The sequence below is a fragment of the Semicossyphus pulcher genome, unplaced genomic scaffold, assembly GCF_022749685.1.
Source record: "Semicossyphus pulcher isolate SPU_LCO1_2020_fin unplaced genomic scaffold, fSemPul1.0.p SCAF_20, whole genome shotgun sequence".
NCBI lineage: Eukaryota > Metazoa > Chordata > Actinopteri > Labriformes > Labridae > Semicossyphus > Semicossyphus pulcher.
This window is the reverse complement of record NW_027211694.1, coordinates 6,441,830-6,456,337: the sequence shown is the minus strand read 5'-3', so window position 1 is coordinate 6,456,337 and position 14,508 is coordinate 6,441,830. Positions and strand designations below refer to the sequence as shown.

Below are 14,508 nucleotides of genomic sequence, written 5' to 3'. Positions count from 1 at the left end.
TTAAAATACTGTATGTCATGTGACACATCAGAAGACAGAAATAAATGGAGAACAGATGAATGAAAAGTTACAAAATTAGAAATCTTTTATAATTGATTTTTAAAAGGTAATTACATTTTCCAACCTTACCCAACTTTACAAAACTACAATATGTTGATCAGATACTGACATGTAGGCTAAGTGCTAAATGATAGTAATCTGTGCATTAGAGGTTGATATTTTCTTTACATTGGTTGGATATAGTAATTGATTAAGTTTGCTGACATAATAATAATAATAATAATAATATGAAATATTAAGTGTAAAATAAATTAAATATAAAATAGAATATACAAAAAGTACACTTCTTAATTTGGAAAAATGTCCCAGTGACCGTGAAACTATTATACTGTGTATTATACCATTGGATTATGATTAAATATGGATGGTTTGTATAGGCCAAACAAGGCATCATATCAAGTGGCATAACAAGAAAGGACTCTGGTGAAGTAAAAATACCCCATCTCAAATGTATACTACTTAATTTCAGTAGTAAATATACTAACTGGTTGAAATTATTACACAAAAAGCAGCATTTTAGTATTAAAGCGCCACCTCCTGGCTGAATAGAGACGTTGCTGCCTGCGCGTTCACGCTGTGCGGTGCGCGCACGCTACGCACTGGCTGACCTCACGCTTCACCCAAACAAGGAAGAAGCGAGCCCGCCCCGCCCCCTGTGTGCGCGAGCGTCATGGATGTATCACCATGGTGTACGAAAAATCATTCTCACCACGGCTATAACTTGTGGAGTATGGCTTCCACGGACACTTTATCGCGATTTAACATCTGATTAGAAGATAAAAGAGGTAAGGGGAATGATAAATAAACAATGTTGTCTTTTACTACAGGGATAGCTGAGCCGCGTTAGGGCGACGGTTAACAGACAGTAGATTAAATGTTGGCTTCATAAAACATCTGTTATGTCAACACTGTCTGTTTTGACTTTGTAGCATAACAGTCAAAGCTAAAGTTGACTGGTTGGAAACCTTTTAATTTTTGTGTTTAATATCGTCTGTCGTGTCTGATGGTGTTCCTGTAGCATATTTATATTAGTGTGTAGTTCACGGGGCATTTACTGTGGTTTGTTTGCAGTACATCACATATTCACCTGTCTCCTCAATCAAAAATAACAACAAACAATCATAGCATGATTTAGGGACCATTATCAAAATCATTACTGTATGTACGGGTTCGAATTTGATTACCTAATGCAATATTATTGACACCCTAATGTATCTAAGTATCACATGTATTTATCGTTTTAATTACATAAAATAAACGTCAGTTTAACAGAACCTCTTTTAAATATGCAATTAGGATTATATAACTGAGAACTTTAGATTTATATAAGGTTATATAAGTATAACTATAATGAAATATATAAGAAAAATATATATTTGTTTTAAGAACATCAGTGTTATCAAGAGTAGACACATGGTGGAGTTTGCTGTTATCAGTTTGGAATAAAATTGTTACATAAATGATCAAACATCTGCAAAAAATATTATTGTAGTATACACTTCCTATTATTTGTATGGTGTTTTTCTATGCATTGATTTTTTTTATCCGCCTTGGTAAAATGTATACTTGTCTCCTTTATAAATGTATTACAGAGCTGGAGTTTGCAGACTGCGGTTGTGAATGTAACACTAATGCACTTGAGCAGCCCTGACCCTGAACGATGAGGCGTCTGTCTCGAAAGAAAGCCCTGAGCTTGGTGAGGGAGCTGGACGCCTTCCCCAAAGTGTCAGAGAGCTATGTGGAGACCTCGGCCTCGGGAGGGACAGGTGGGTCAATTTCTCTGAAAAACAACAACTTTATCTTTCTATGCAGTAAGAATAACACCATGTCTATCTCATCCACAGTGTCCCTGATAGCTTTTAGCGCCATGGCACTTCTGGCTATCTTAGAGTTCTTTGTTTATAGAGACACTTGGATGAAGTATGAATATGAAGTTGACAAGGATTTTTCTAGGTGAGCTCACATTCAGAGGTATAAAAGTTGATTATTACACAAAACATTCCTTATGGTAGCAAAATACCGTAATACTCATAATATTCTCACTCTTCATCTTTTGCAGTAAATTGAGAATCAACCTTGACATCACAGTGGCCATGAAATGCCAGCGTGAGTATCAAACCTTCTTGTAGATACTTATAGGCGTACATATGTGTCAGTTAATGCAGTGATCTCATGCATTTTCTGTCTGTTTTTGCAGATGTTGGAGCAGATATTCTGGACCTGGCTGAAACAATGATCACATCCAATGGCCTCCAGTATGAACCGGTGAGTAAAGCACATATCTCCCAACATTTCTTAAGTTGACTGTTTCTTTTTGTAAAATAACTCCTATTTTTTTCGTTTGTTTAGGCTATTTTTGACCTGACACCACAGCAGAGACTTTGGCAAAGGTAACCTTTCTATAGTGGAAATCTTTTCTTGTAATTGACATTTTAATTGTTAATTTAAAGACCTTAGAAGAGTATTTACAGCAATGCATTTTGCAGTAACACTGAGGAAGAGTTTTAGCTTCTACGACCAGGAAAAGTTGATGAAAACTATGCAGAAAAGCAGGAAAAAGATTTTGTCCATCAAGATTCCTTACAAAGATGTTACGGCTTAAAAAGCTCAGAAACCTGCAGAACTACATTGCAGGTGTAGTTTGAGTGCAGGCTGACTGAACGAATCCGTCTTCTCCTCAGAACGTTGATTCTCATACAGAGCCGACTGCGAGAGGAACACGCTCTCCAGGAAGTGCTTTACAAAACTCTACTAAAAGGGGGTCCCACTGCTCTGCCGCCACGGTCAGTTTCAGACATGCAAATCAACTTTACCCTTTATACAAACAGTTAATCATTCATTTTACAGAAAGCAAATATAACAGCAGGTACAAATCCAGCTTGCAATGTTTGTTTGTTTGTAGGGAGGATGCAGCCATGGAGCCGCTCAATGCTTGCAGGATACATGGGCACGTCTATGTGAACAAGGTGGCAGGAAACCTTCACATCACCGTGGGAAAGTAAGAAACTATATGTCAAATAATGTCACAACTTTAAAGGTTGCAAAGCTGTACAGAGGTTCAGTTGACCCCCGTCCTCTTCTGCATCTGTTTCAGGCCCATTCACCATCCTCAGGGTCACGCCCACATTGCAGCTTTTGTGAGCCACGACTGTACGTAGTCAGTTTTCTTACTACGCTTGCAAATGTTTTATAAGGCTTGTTAAACATCTGCTTAGTGTGCAAACAAAATTATGCTTGCTCTCCTGCCAAAAGTGCTGCCAAATGTAAAAAAAGAAAAGTTAATGATTATTTGTTCAGCTGGATATTGCCTGCAACTTTCCCAGGGCATTTAAGATGCAGAGTATAAACACAGATTTTATAAAAGTTGCATTTTGGATAGTATCATAAAAAAGTGGAGAGTACATTTTATCCAGTTTTTCTCAGAGCTTGTTCATTGATCCTGAACTACCCTCTCTTCTCTGTGTTCCAGCGTACAACTTCTCCCATCGAATAGACCATTTATCTTTTGGGGAAGAGATCCCCGGCATCATCAATCCTCTGGACGGCACAGAGAAAATCACCTTTAACAGTGAGTTACTGCTATTTTTCAAGAGAGAGGAGAGGATAAAACACATGATGGAGTTGCCTTCCTACCAGAGAACATTCAAACTGAGTTTCCTGCAGATATCATGTCCTGTTGAGACCACAAATGGAGTATTGTTGGAAAGAGGTTTCCTTTAGTGACAGGTTTGTTTCACTACAGATAACCAGATGTTCCAGTATTTCATCACAGTGGTTCCAACCAGACTGAACACATACAAGATATCTGCCGACACACACCAGTTTTCAGTAACTGAGCGGGTGAGTTCAAAGCGGATAACACCACACAAAAACGTAGGGATGGACAGAAACCTGGGGTGATACTAACCAGCATACCGTCTGTTCCAAGGAGCGGGTGATAAACCACGCTGCGGGCAGCCACGGTGTCTCTGGCATCTTTGTGAAGTACGACACCAGCTCTCTGATGGTGACGGTCAGCGAGCAGCACATGCCGCTTTGGCAGTTCCTGGTGCGACTGTGCGGCATCATCGGGGGTATATTCTCCACCACAGGCAAGTCTGCTTTAAACCTGCAAGCATATTTAGAGTGCATGCATAAAGAAGAAATTTCATCTGGTTTCAATTGTATTTAAAGCTGTGTCCCTTTCTCTTCAAAGGCATGCTCCACGGGCTTGTTGGCTTCTGTTTCGATGTTATCTGCTGTCGCCTAAAACTTGGAGTCTACATGCCCAGAGAGGTGAGTCAATGCTCTGTTCCGTCTACAAAAGACAAAGCTTGCTTTTGCAAAATAACTGGGCTGTCTCCATCAATATCTTTGTTAAAGCACTGCAGATTTCCCCAGGAAGTCAACTTAACACACGTACCTGTCCTTTGTCTGTTGTAGGATGTGCAGGTACACAACCAGATGAACAATCTAAACAATCACCAGACTCCTTTGTTGGCCGATAACGTCCCTCAGGAGTAGCTGTGTTTTTTGGCCATCATCAAACTGCTGATTCTGCCTTCTGCATGGTTTAACAGTGATAATAAACATCCAAGAAGAGAGCTTCACCATCAGAGGACATGCTGTCATATTTAATGTTGTTAAATAATATTTTGTCTACATTACCACGTCTTGAGGTTATGTTTTTCTACTGAAATGTTGCAGCTGCCTGTTAAACATTGTGCTGTTAACTTAGAAATGTGTACAGTTTATGTCAGATCTAATGTGTGTCATGTGAATGCAGTCATTAAACATGATTTTCTTTGAATACCTGTGATGGAGAAATGTTATTGTCTTTCTTTTCCATTTGTTGTTCTGGCACATAAAACTCATCTCCATTAAACTCCATTAAAGTTTAATTTAATTTAATTAGTTTCAGAGCATTACTGTGTGGAAATCAAACACATACACTGTCTTCTTTTTTGGTATCTAAGATATAACCATTAAATAATGGATGATTGGACCAGCAGGTACAAGAAGTTTACGTTATGAACATTGCACCAATTTTGTACTGTTCCCAACTAACCCCAATATTTATTTAACAAAGGTGAGGTTACATATCCCCCCAAATTCATATTCTTTGGAGTGTTGTTTCAAGGTTCAAAAACCCTGAATATCCCATGATGCAACTAGACAGCATCTTCTTTTAGAGCTAGGCTATCAAAATGCAAAAAAGCACCAGTTTAATGTGATATTGAGGCATTGTAAAGAAAAAACATGAGCTTTGTCTCAATTCCTTCCGTCTCAGTTCCTACCCTTATGTCACAAAGTGCTGCTCTGGTCGCCTGGCAACAGGTAGCTAGCTGGCTAACTTAACATTTAAGTTGGCCATTTTAGTATTAGTATGGCTGGCTATTCGATTGGGTTGAAACCAAAAACGTTTACATTTAAAAGTTTATTCCTCGGCCGCTTAATAGTTTGCCATCTTGTTTGAATTGGCATGCAATGAATTTCAGGATATGTTGGGCCATGAAGGATGCACCCAATGGATCCTTCGTGGCAGCATCTGGAGCCTTCAAAATGGGGCAGCCTTCGACGCGCCACTGTGACGCAATCGGCCTTCAAATGTGTCCTTCGAAGGATGCAGCCCCTGAATTGGGACACAGCTACAGTATGTTGACGTAGAAGGCCAGTTTAATGGACTGCAGCACACTTGCACTTTTTCTTCTACACAGTGTCAGGACACGGTGAAAGTTTATTTAAGTTTTGCCGAGCAGATTTGAATAAAGTGTGAAAGGTCAAACGTTTTGCAGATGACATCAGAAAGTATAAGCATTGTTCTATGGTTGGTGTTACAGAAAGTATCAGGACTTTCAGTCGGGGCTTTCCTGTCCCAACAGTCTTTTGCATTTGGTTTGCAAATTTGATCAAACAGACACGGATGAGCAATAACCGTACCAGCACCATTACAATAGCCCTGTAGCTCTATCAACTTCATCATGCATGCCTCGCACAGATGACATTGGTTCTTTATCCCCTCTTAAATTAAGAATCATTACGCCACAAAAATGGGTTTTGCATAAACATTTATTTAGTTTTGTCCCTTTTCCTCCCATGAAGGCTCATAACTGTTATGCATTTGTATTCTTTTAAGAGTCAAGCCTTGCAACACATACAATACTGTACACAGTTTTGTCGTTTGTTTAGTAAAAATCTTGCCTTTCACACTTAACACTTTTGGTAAACTCTGTGGGAAGCTCTGTGGTGGAATCCTGTGAAGACACTCACCAAGCAAAAATCAACAGTCAAATACAACTTTTTGGTTGTTTATAAGAATAATATGTAGTTCAGCTATTTACAGATGTTTCAAACAGGGGTAAGGATGTAATACCAGGAGGGCCTTACGTACCTCGCTTATAACCTTGCACTTGGGATTTAGGTCCAGACTAACATATTGGTCAGTTTGTTTAAAAATAGTAGTCCAGCTCTTCATGAGATCAGGGACGGCGTCCCTCAAGGCTTCATACTTGGTCCTCTACTTTTCTCAATACTTCATACATTTGTATGCAGATGACACTCAACTCTATATTGCAATCAATTATATTGATTGCCTCATGCTCTGTCCTGTTTACTACCGGTTTGAAAAAGATCTTCTATTTCTTCCAAACAGATGAAACAGAAGTTCTTTTTCTGGTCTAAATGGACCAACTTAACACAATTTAACAAGCCCAGGGAAATTTGATTAATCCTACCCTCTCTGCTTTGGCTTCATATTCATGCTAGGCCCAATTTTTAGGCTCTTACCTACAATCTAAATATATGATCCTTCTCAGACATATTTAACAAACCACATGGCCTTTTAAGTATCTGGAGGCCGGCCCCAAGAACTCATAGCAATCTTCAATCAATAGCGCCTTCATCTTTACATGGCAATTAAACACCAACTGAAGATTTAAAGGGTATTTCTGGAAGCCTTAAAGACTCTTCTAACCTTCTGGATGATTAAATATCCTGTCTGCTGAATGATAAATGATTGTATTTGTTGTCCAGGTGGCCCGTGGGTTTCCATATTAGTTTCGAAATAGAGTCGCAACTTGGGTGTTAAATCTTCCAAGAGCATCAGATGGAATATTTTTAAATCCTGATGGTAAGACGAGTCTTCAAGCTTCCTGGAAATACCTTCAGAACAAAACCAAGAGTTGTTAAACAACCTCCTGGGTTAGATGTAGATGGGTGCCACTATGGCTCAATTGAGTGTTCATACATGAGAGGCATAAACAGTGGTACCCCAACCTTATATACCTACAATCTGCGACATACTGGACTGAATTCTTGGACTTCATAATTCTGGATAAACTACATAAAAATTGGACCTTTTAATATCCAATAATCCAGTTGTTATAGTTGGTATTTCTTCCTATTAAAACTACATGTTAGCCATCCAAGAAAAAAGGGGGATGTCCTTCTTTAAAATTGCCGTTTGAGGTGTTGGGTGAGTTTGTCTTCTTAAAAAACATGGGCTTGACTGTTAGGAGACACTGTACAGTATGTGATACTGGGCTATACAAATAAACTCAACTCTGATGTACTCTTATTTATATATTATACACTGCCAAGGTCTACCACATATCAGACTAGCCTTTGACGCAAGTATAAAGATGTAAAAGTAGTAAACTTAGTTTCAGTACAAACTGCTGTACAAACAGGCAAAAAGTGGATGAGCATTCACACAAACAAGGTTGATGTTCAAAGACGTTTTGATGTTGTTATTTGTGATAGTAAATAAGAGACAACCTCAACAGCAGGGAGGATGGCAGATCTGTATGTTTTGGTAACTGTAGTGATACAGTAGTCAGAAATTAGCTTTAATACTAGTCTCAGTAATCTGTGGATTGGCCTTGAGACGCAGAATAACCACTTCTTGGGTGTGATCTTAAAAAGGCAGTAGATACACGTAATGCAAGACATACAGATATCCAAATCACCTGCGTGTTTAAGAGAGGAACCGGATATCCCCACAGTAAAAAACAGAGAAAATAATCTTGTAAAAATCGTCCTCCACTGAAGCACTGCCATATTTCAAGTATGAAAAAAAATTATCACAAGGCAAGGCAATGTACCGAGATTCAAGAGGATGGAAACGATGACGTGGAAAAGAACATGGAAGTCACACAAAAGGCTTATTGTTGCATATATAATTGGCCACTTTGAGAAGAGAACGGTAGGTACAAAACGAATGATAACACTCTTTTTGGACGGGGGTCTGATGACTGAACAGTGCAGGTACTGATGACAGATGTCAAAACTAAACAAATAATTCATGGCTAGAAGACCTCTTTTTTCCGTTTCCGAGTGCTTCACTCAACCACAGCCCCCATCTGAAGAGAAATCCTGCCTTTCCACAGGATCTGAGCGTCTTTTGTGGATGGTCAGAGCCTCAGATGTTACGCTAAAGGAGGGGGGCTGCTGTCTCTGGTTTGAGGCGGTGAGGAAGACTCAGTTGGTTAAGGTGCTGGATGCGCGGAAGTAGGAGAGGAACTTGAAACAGAGGCTGACCACAAAGTACCAGATGTTTCTGGCCATCTGGGAGCGGGCGATAAACACCCTCCAGATGAAAACAACTAACAAGGTGTTGAAGGTGTAGCGGATGTTCCTCAGTCTGGGGAAGAAGAAAAGGGAGAGGAGCAATGAGTCCGGACATAATGTTAGGGCTTTAAAAACACAAACAGAAAATACATTAAGTTATTTTAAAGGTGGGTATTATGCTAAATTCAAGCTTCATATTTCACTCTGTGATACCTGTGGAGTAGCTTAGCATAATTTACAGTTAAACTAGTGCTCTGTGCAGAGCCTGGTACAGCCTCTGCCTGAAATAACTCAGTCAGCTCTGTCCCTTTAAGAAACCTACAAGCCCGCTTTCATCTGATTGGCCAGCTTGATGAGCAGAGCCGTTGAGAAGAGTGATGGAGAGATAGAAATTTCTGAGCTGCTGGGTGAGCGTGTCATTGAACTGTGCCAGGGGCAGGAAGTTCTGCTGTGTCTCGGGCAGATGCCCAAATATAGAGTTCCTCCACTTTGTGACATCACAAAGTGAAGCGTCTGGGGAAGACTGTCTGAAACCTGGCATTCACAGCAGCCCGCAGACTGAGACTACTCCAACATACTTCTACCTACAGATTTGAAACTTCACTCACGTTTAGTCTGGACATCCAACATTGTAAAATTATATATATGGCTTCAGATGTGAAACAGCATAATACATCCTCTTTAACTAGCTGTAATTTCTCTTATTTCTTATTTGCAATGTCACCACCATCAGAGCCGACACAACTCCTAAAGATGGAAGTTTTGGGATTGAGAAAAATACATTTCCCTGGTGTTTTATTCTATTGAAAATGTAAAGGTTGATTTTTGCGGTCTTGCCTCTTAAGAGAGCAAAAAAAAAGGAGGGTTATCTATAAAACCTACAAAAAGACACCATCCAAAGGTGAAAAAAATCACCAAAAAAAAGCTAATTTTAAGACGTAGGAATAGCAGAGATGGTAAGGAGCATCTCTACTGAACTACCTTTATGAAATTACATATATTTATACATACAATATGTACACAATCCACTGTTTGGTATACAGAATGTGGTTGTATTTACAGTAAGTTGTGGTTGACTTACTTCCTCAGATGCTGCCTGGCAGCGGGAATGTCAGACATGTCTTCATTCAGGACGTACTTCTTGGTGCCGATGCAGTAATTCTCGATGTACTCGGGCCAGTTCAGCTGGCGCACATCAAAGTTAAATGTCTGAAAGGTAGGAGAGATGATCAGGAAGGTGACGAGACAAAGGCAAAGGAAGCGACTGTTACACATGAAACTGAATGTTATATACCTCTCACACTCACTAGATGGAGCAGTAGAGCCCCTAATACGATTAACATGAAGCTCCAGTGAGCAGAGGGAGTATGTCCTCAGCTGCCTGCTCTCTTAAGCATATTAGGGGTTCCTTTACTTCAGTAGAAGTTATGAGATCTCAAACATGAGAATAATACATTACAAGTTGTTTATTCAAACATATTACACAAGTAAAAGAGCAAAATTATCATGACTGAGTCGAGTCCAAGTAGTACAAGTATAAGTACAATATTTCCCTCTGTATAGGAGTGAAAAAGTACATCAAAAGTATACTCAGGTAATTGTACTTAGTCATTTTATATCATGTATTTCTTTGCTTTAACTGTGACCTGCTTATAACGTAGAGTATTCGTTGAATACTTGGATAAGGTTACCTTCCTGTCCTCTGGCGTCAGCTGGCTCATCAGCATGCTCAGGTTCTCAGAGTTCCACTCCCAGTCCTGACTGCTGAAGTACTCCAGCAGGCTGATGGCCTTATGCAGGCGGTTGAAGATGCGCATCATCCTGGAGTGAGAAAGAGGGGGGTCAAAGGTTAATACACAATTGAGATATAAAATTTTCATGTGAGACAGACAGCTGAGGGTCTTACTGCGGCTTCTGTCCGGACAGACGCAGGAAGAGGTCGTAGATGAGGGCGGGGAACTTGTGGCTGACCAGGATCCAGTACTGGTTGATCAGGTAGTTGGAGGTGATGTTGGCGTTGGGTCTGCGGAAAGCCTGCTCCAGAGGGTTCCTCTTGAAGGACGACATCACGTGGTGTTCTGCAAAAGGAGCACAGTCAACAGGGTTTATTAGACAACTAAATACAGCATGAATGTCTGAGAGAAACGGCAAAATGGAAACTAAGATTGAGTTCAAATGCTCATCTTGTTGAGCCTGAGTTTGTGCCCATGTTATCAACATCCACGGACCAGGACCAGTGAACACAGATTGCAGTTTCTATACACGGATCAGGACTTCCAGGAACCCTGGCCGGCCTTAATCATAACATGATTTCCAGCTCTGGCCATCGGGGGAATAACAGGCGGAAAAACAGCCGCACAGTGACTTCCCCCCGCCGGGCATCACAGCCGGCCCCTCCTTCTCCTCCTCCATCAGCAGCAGCCGTACAGGGATACAGAGAGCGGCCATGTGACTACAGACATTACATCACACAGCACGCAAACTAGGCCTTTCACCGGTTTGTTTCCATGGCAACAGATATGTGGCGGTTCGCAAAGGCCCCCCGAGATGACCAGATCCGAGGTGACAGCCGGCTGCGGTCTGGCCCCTCGCAGGCTGGTTTGGAGAACCGCCGCTAACCTTGAGCTGCCCCCCGAGGTTTGGACAGGAAGTGCTTTTAAATTACACATTCAGATTCTGATCCCTGGTTTTCAGATTAGCTTCATTCCTACTTCTCATTCGGCCCGCTGAGATTAGAGTACACGGTTCCTCTCTTTCATAACAGAGAGTTGCAATGATGAGACCTAATCCCGCCACGAGCCATCTGGTAGCAATTTCCTGGGTGAAGGGAGCATGTTTGCTAATCTGAGAGGAAACGGGGGGAAAGAAGAGGGTCTCTTGCTGCCCTGACACGCACAGACCTTTAATCCCTCTGTATGTGCTGACCGCTGGGATGGAAACAAAGTCAGTTTCACTCTTTATGTGTAGTTTCACTGCTGCTATCATGACCTCAAAATTAGAACAGCTATCCCAAACCATGAAGGCTCTAAGCAGCGATTTATACCAACTAAACCCTAAATACATCATGTATGCTCATTAAACACAGAGATAATTATATAATAGCTAGCATGCTGATGTTTAACAGAACATATATAGTCTTTAACATCTTATGTTATTTTCGAATTTGCACAAAATACACTGGAGACTGGGCTGCATGGTGCTACTATGGTCTTTAGCGCTTTTGCCTCACAGCTAGAAGGTTCCTGGTTCAAATCCTGGTTCGGACGAACAGACATGCTCGAAAGTTTAACTGGGGAATCCAAAATTGCCCTGAGCGTGAAAGGTTGTCTGTCTCTCTGTTAGCCCTGTGATTGACTGGCGGTCAATTAGTCCAGAACATACCCCGCCTCTCTCCCAATGACAGTTGGGACAGGCTTCAGCCCCTCCACCACCCTGGACAGGATAAGCAGTATAGATAATGGATGGATGGACACCTGAGGCTGAAGGAACTATTTGGTCGTGTGTTGTATTTGATAAAGAGGCTAGATGCTGAGTCAGACGGGGCATTTTTGCCTTCATTGACAGGACAGCTGAAGAGAGTGGGGGATAACAAGCAGCAAAGGGCAGAGGTCGGGAGTAGAACCTGCGACCGCTGCATCTATGATTGTAGCCTCTGCACGCCTCTGCGCCCACTCCACTCCCTGAGGTGGATGTTTTATGTCCGTGCTTTTATCATGGTAATGTCATGGAAAAAGGGGGATTATCCTCAGGGGAGCATGAACTTCTGTATATTGAGTCATTTAGCCAGATAAGTGAAAGCCTTAACCAGCTGGAGGCGCTATATGATGAGTTGCAGGATCACCAGAGTTAGCAGGATCATCCTCCAGGGACCTCGAATGTCTGTATTATATGTGTAGCAGAACTATTGGATCATTTCTGAGTTACTTTTTAAATATAAAAATACTTTTTAACGCAAATTTCCTTCTTAAAACCTTTTAGGAAATTATCTAATGTTGTATTAAAACAACAAAAAAGGTCATGTGATCAAATTTAGGAGTTAAAAGCAGAAAAGAAAAGACGACAACAACTACGGTTTTAACTGGGATGATGAAATTAATTGAGCTTATTATCTCTCAGTTATTTAATTAAGGAATAAGCTAATACATCCGGAACCTATAGCTGTAATTAAGTCTTAAGTAACCCACTAATACCTCTTAAAAGTTAAACCCACATCCGTGTCTCTCCAGCAGGGGGCAGACTCTCTCCACCAGCTCAAGTAACACAACCTAACTACATCACAGGGACATGATGTCACAACACCGGAGCATTGATTTGTGATGATGAACGTAAACAAGGGACAACAATATTGTGAGATGCCAGCGGGTGCAGATCTATAAATATCTACCTGCAGCGACAGGTGTCTGTTACCTTTAAGCAAGGCTCTGTAAAGTATGTGCTTACCGATCTCTCCCCAGTGGAATGGGTTGATGCCGCCCGTCGTGCAGTTGTACACCAGCGCTGTTTTAGGCCTGCAGGAAGTGGGAGAGAAACGTCATAAAAATGTCAATAAAAGAGTCTGATCTATGTACGCAAGGAGGCTATGGTGCTAACTATAAATGTAACACAGGTAATAGTGAGTGTGTATTTCTCTAAGACACCACATGCAGACCTTAAAGAGTGCTGACAGGATACTGAATGGACACGAGACGGAGGGATTAACCTCTTAAATACTTAACTTTTATTTTGCTCTTTTTCTGTTTTCCTTCTGAAAATAAGTACAGGTCGTCAGGTACATGTACACGGGGATAATGACATAACAGTTGGCAGTGTAGATGCATTATTACATTTCAGTAGGATCTACTTTTCTTTGAGTGTAACATCGGGGCAAAGCACCAAATGTTTTCGGCTTTATTGGATCTATTATTCCATGGAAGAGGTCGGCTCTGCTTTTTTACTCCACAGTCTTTCCAGCATGAGAAATCAGACCGAGTCAATTTTTCCGACTGAACGCATGTTAGACGAGGGCGACAGAAGGTTTATGGCCATGAAACAGGGTCAATGCATTTTCGATTCCTCTACTAAGAAGACTAATATTTGGAATTGTCTGTCCCTCACTGTCTCTTAGTCTTTCAGTCTAATAAATGGTACCAGATAATGTATACGCACACAACACTCAATACATGTTTTATAGTCTTATTTCATTTATTTTGGTTAAACTCTACATTAAAGCACTACACTAAATGTCTGTTAAGTCACCATGTATCGCCGAATGAGGTAACACAATGGTGATTGAGCCTATGGCCCGCTGATGAAAGCCTTTGCATTTGCAGTATTACAGACTGGATGTCTGTGGCGAACCAGTTAGTGACGCGTTTTCCATCAGCCAGCAGTCGTTGGTCTGCCAGAGAGGGTAGGCAGAGCTAAGCGGCTTCTTTTCCCCTCTCTGCAAGTGTTGTGAGTAAACAGTAATCTACTATGGCTGAACAAACAAAGAAAAGATCGATGACAACTTCAAAAATAATCCAAAGAAAAAGAAACAAACTCGACGCTCAGATGAAGCAAACAGTCTGAAAAGGAAAGCGACCGACAGCGAGGAAAATCAAGAGTTACAACCGGAGCCAACCGTGAACGTCACACATGCGACACTGTCTGGATATCTGGGAAGTGTGCGCCCGCAGTTACAGTTTATCGCCACAGGTGGCGCCAAAGAGAACGAAACTAGGATATTCGAGATTGCAACTTTACATGTCTATATTAACATGTTTATACATGGAGATATGAGCTAATTTGCAAAAATGTTGACATATAAGAACTGTAACAAATAGATGAGAAACATTGAGCAGATTGGTTTGCATGATCTCAAACCTGCTTTTAAAAAATAGTTTAATTGATTCTGTGAATGCTACCCATTAAAAGAACCCT

At 40.9% G+C, this 14,508-nt stretch overlaps 2 protein-coding genes across 2 annotated transcripts in view; one reads left to right on the top strand and one right to left on the bottom strand.

The window, feature by feature from the left end:
* Nucleotides 1-735: 735 nt before the first annotated feature.
* LOC138599585 (endoplasmic reticulum-Golgi intermediate compartment protein 2-like) lies at nucleotides 736-4,919 on the top strand. The gene is made up of 14 exons (XM_069671318.1): nucleotides 736-845; nucleotides 1,653-1,826; nucleotides 1,905-2,013; nucleotides 2,120-2,166; nucleotides 2,258-2,325; nucleotides 2,410-2,450; nucleotides 2,742-2,843; nucleotides 2,963-3,058; nucleotides 3,155-3,210; nucleotides 3,530-3,628; nucleotides 3,803-3,900; nucleotides 3,989-4,151; nucleotides 4,256-4,335; nucleotides 4,483-4,919. The coding sequence occupies exons 2-14, from the start codon at nucleotides 1,721-1,723 to the stop codon at nucleotides 4,561-4,563; spliced, it is 1,146 nt and encodes a 381-aa protein (XP_069527419.1). The 5' UTR covers nucleotides 736-845; nucleotides 1,653-1,720; the 3' UTR covers nucleotides 4,564-4,919.
* A 1,177-nt stretch (nucleotides 4,920-6,096) lies between these two features.
* The window catches only part of LOC138599712 (fatty acyl-CoA reductase 1), a 58,075-nt gene continuing 49,663 nt past the window's right edge, over nucleotides 6,097-14,508 (bottom strand). Inside the window, exons 8-12 of the mRNA XM_069671468.1 lie at nucleotides 13,048-13,115; nucleotides 10,514-10,685; nucleotides 10,299-10,428; nucleotides 9,689-9,816; nucleotides 6,097-8,680 (exon numbers count right to left, since the gene is read on the bottom strand). Of these exons, the coding sequence (XP_069527569.1) occupies nucleotides 8,518-8,680; nucleotides 9,689-9,816; nucleotides 10,299-10,428; nucleotides 10,514-10,685; nucleotides 13,048-13,115 (661 nt within the window). The 3' untranslated portion in view covers nucleotides 6,097-8,517. The remainder of the gene's footprint in view (nucleotides 8,681-9,688; nucleotides 9,817-10,298; nucleotides 10,429-10,513; nucleotides 10,686-13,047; nucleotides 13,116-14,508) is intronic.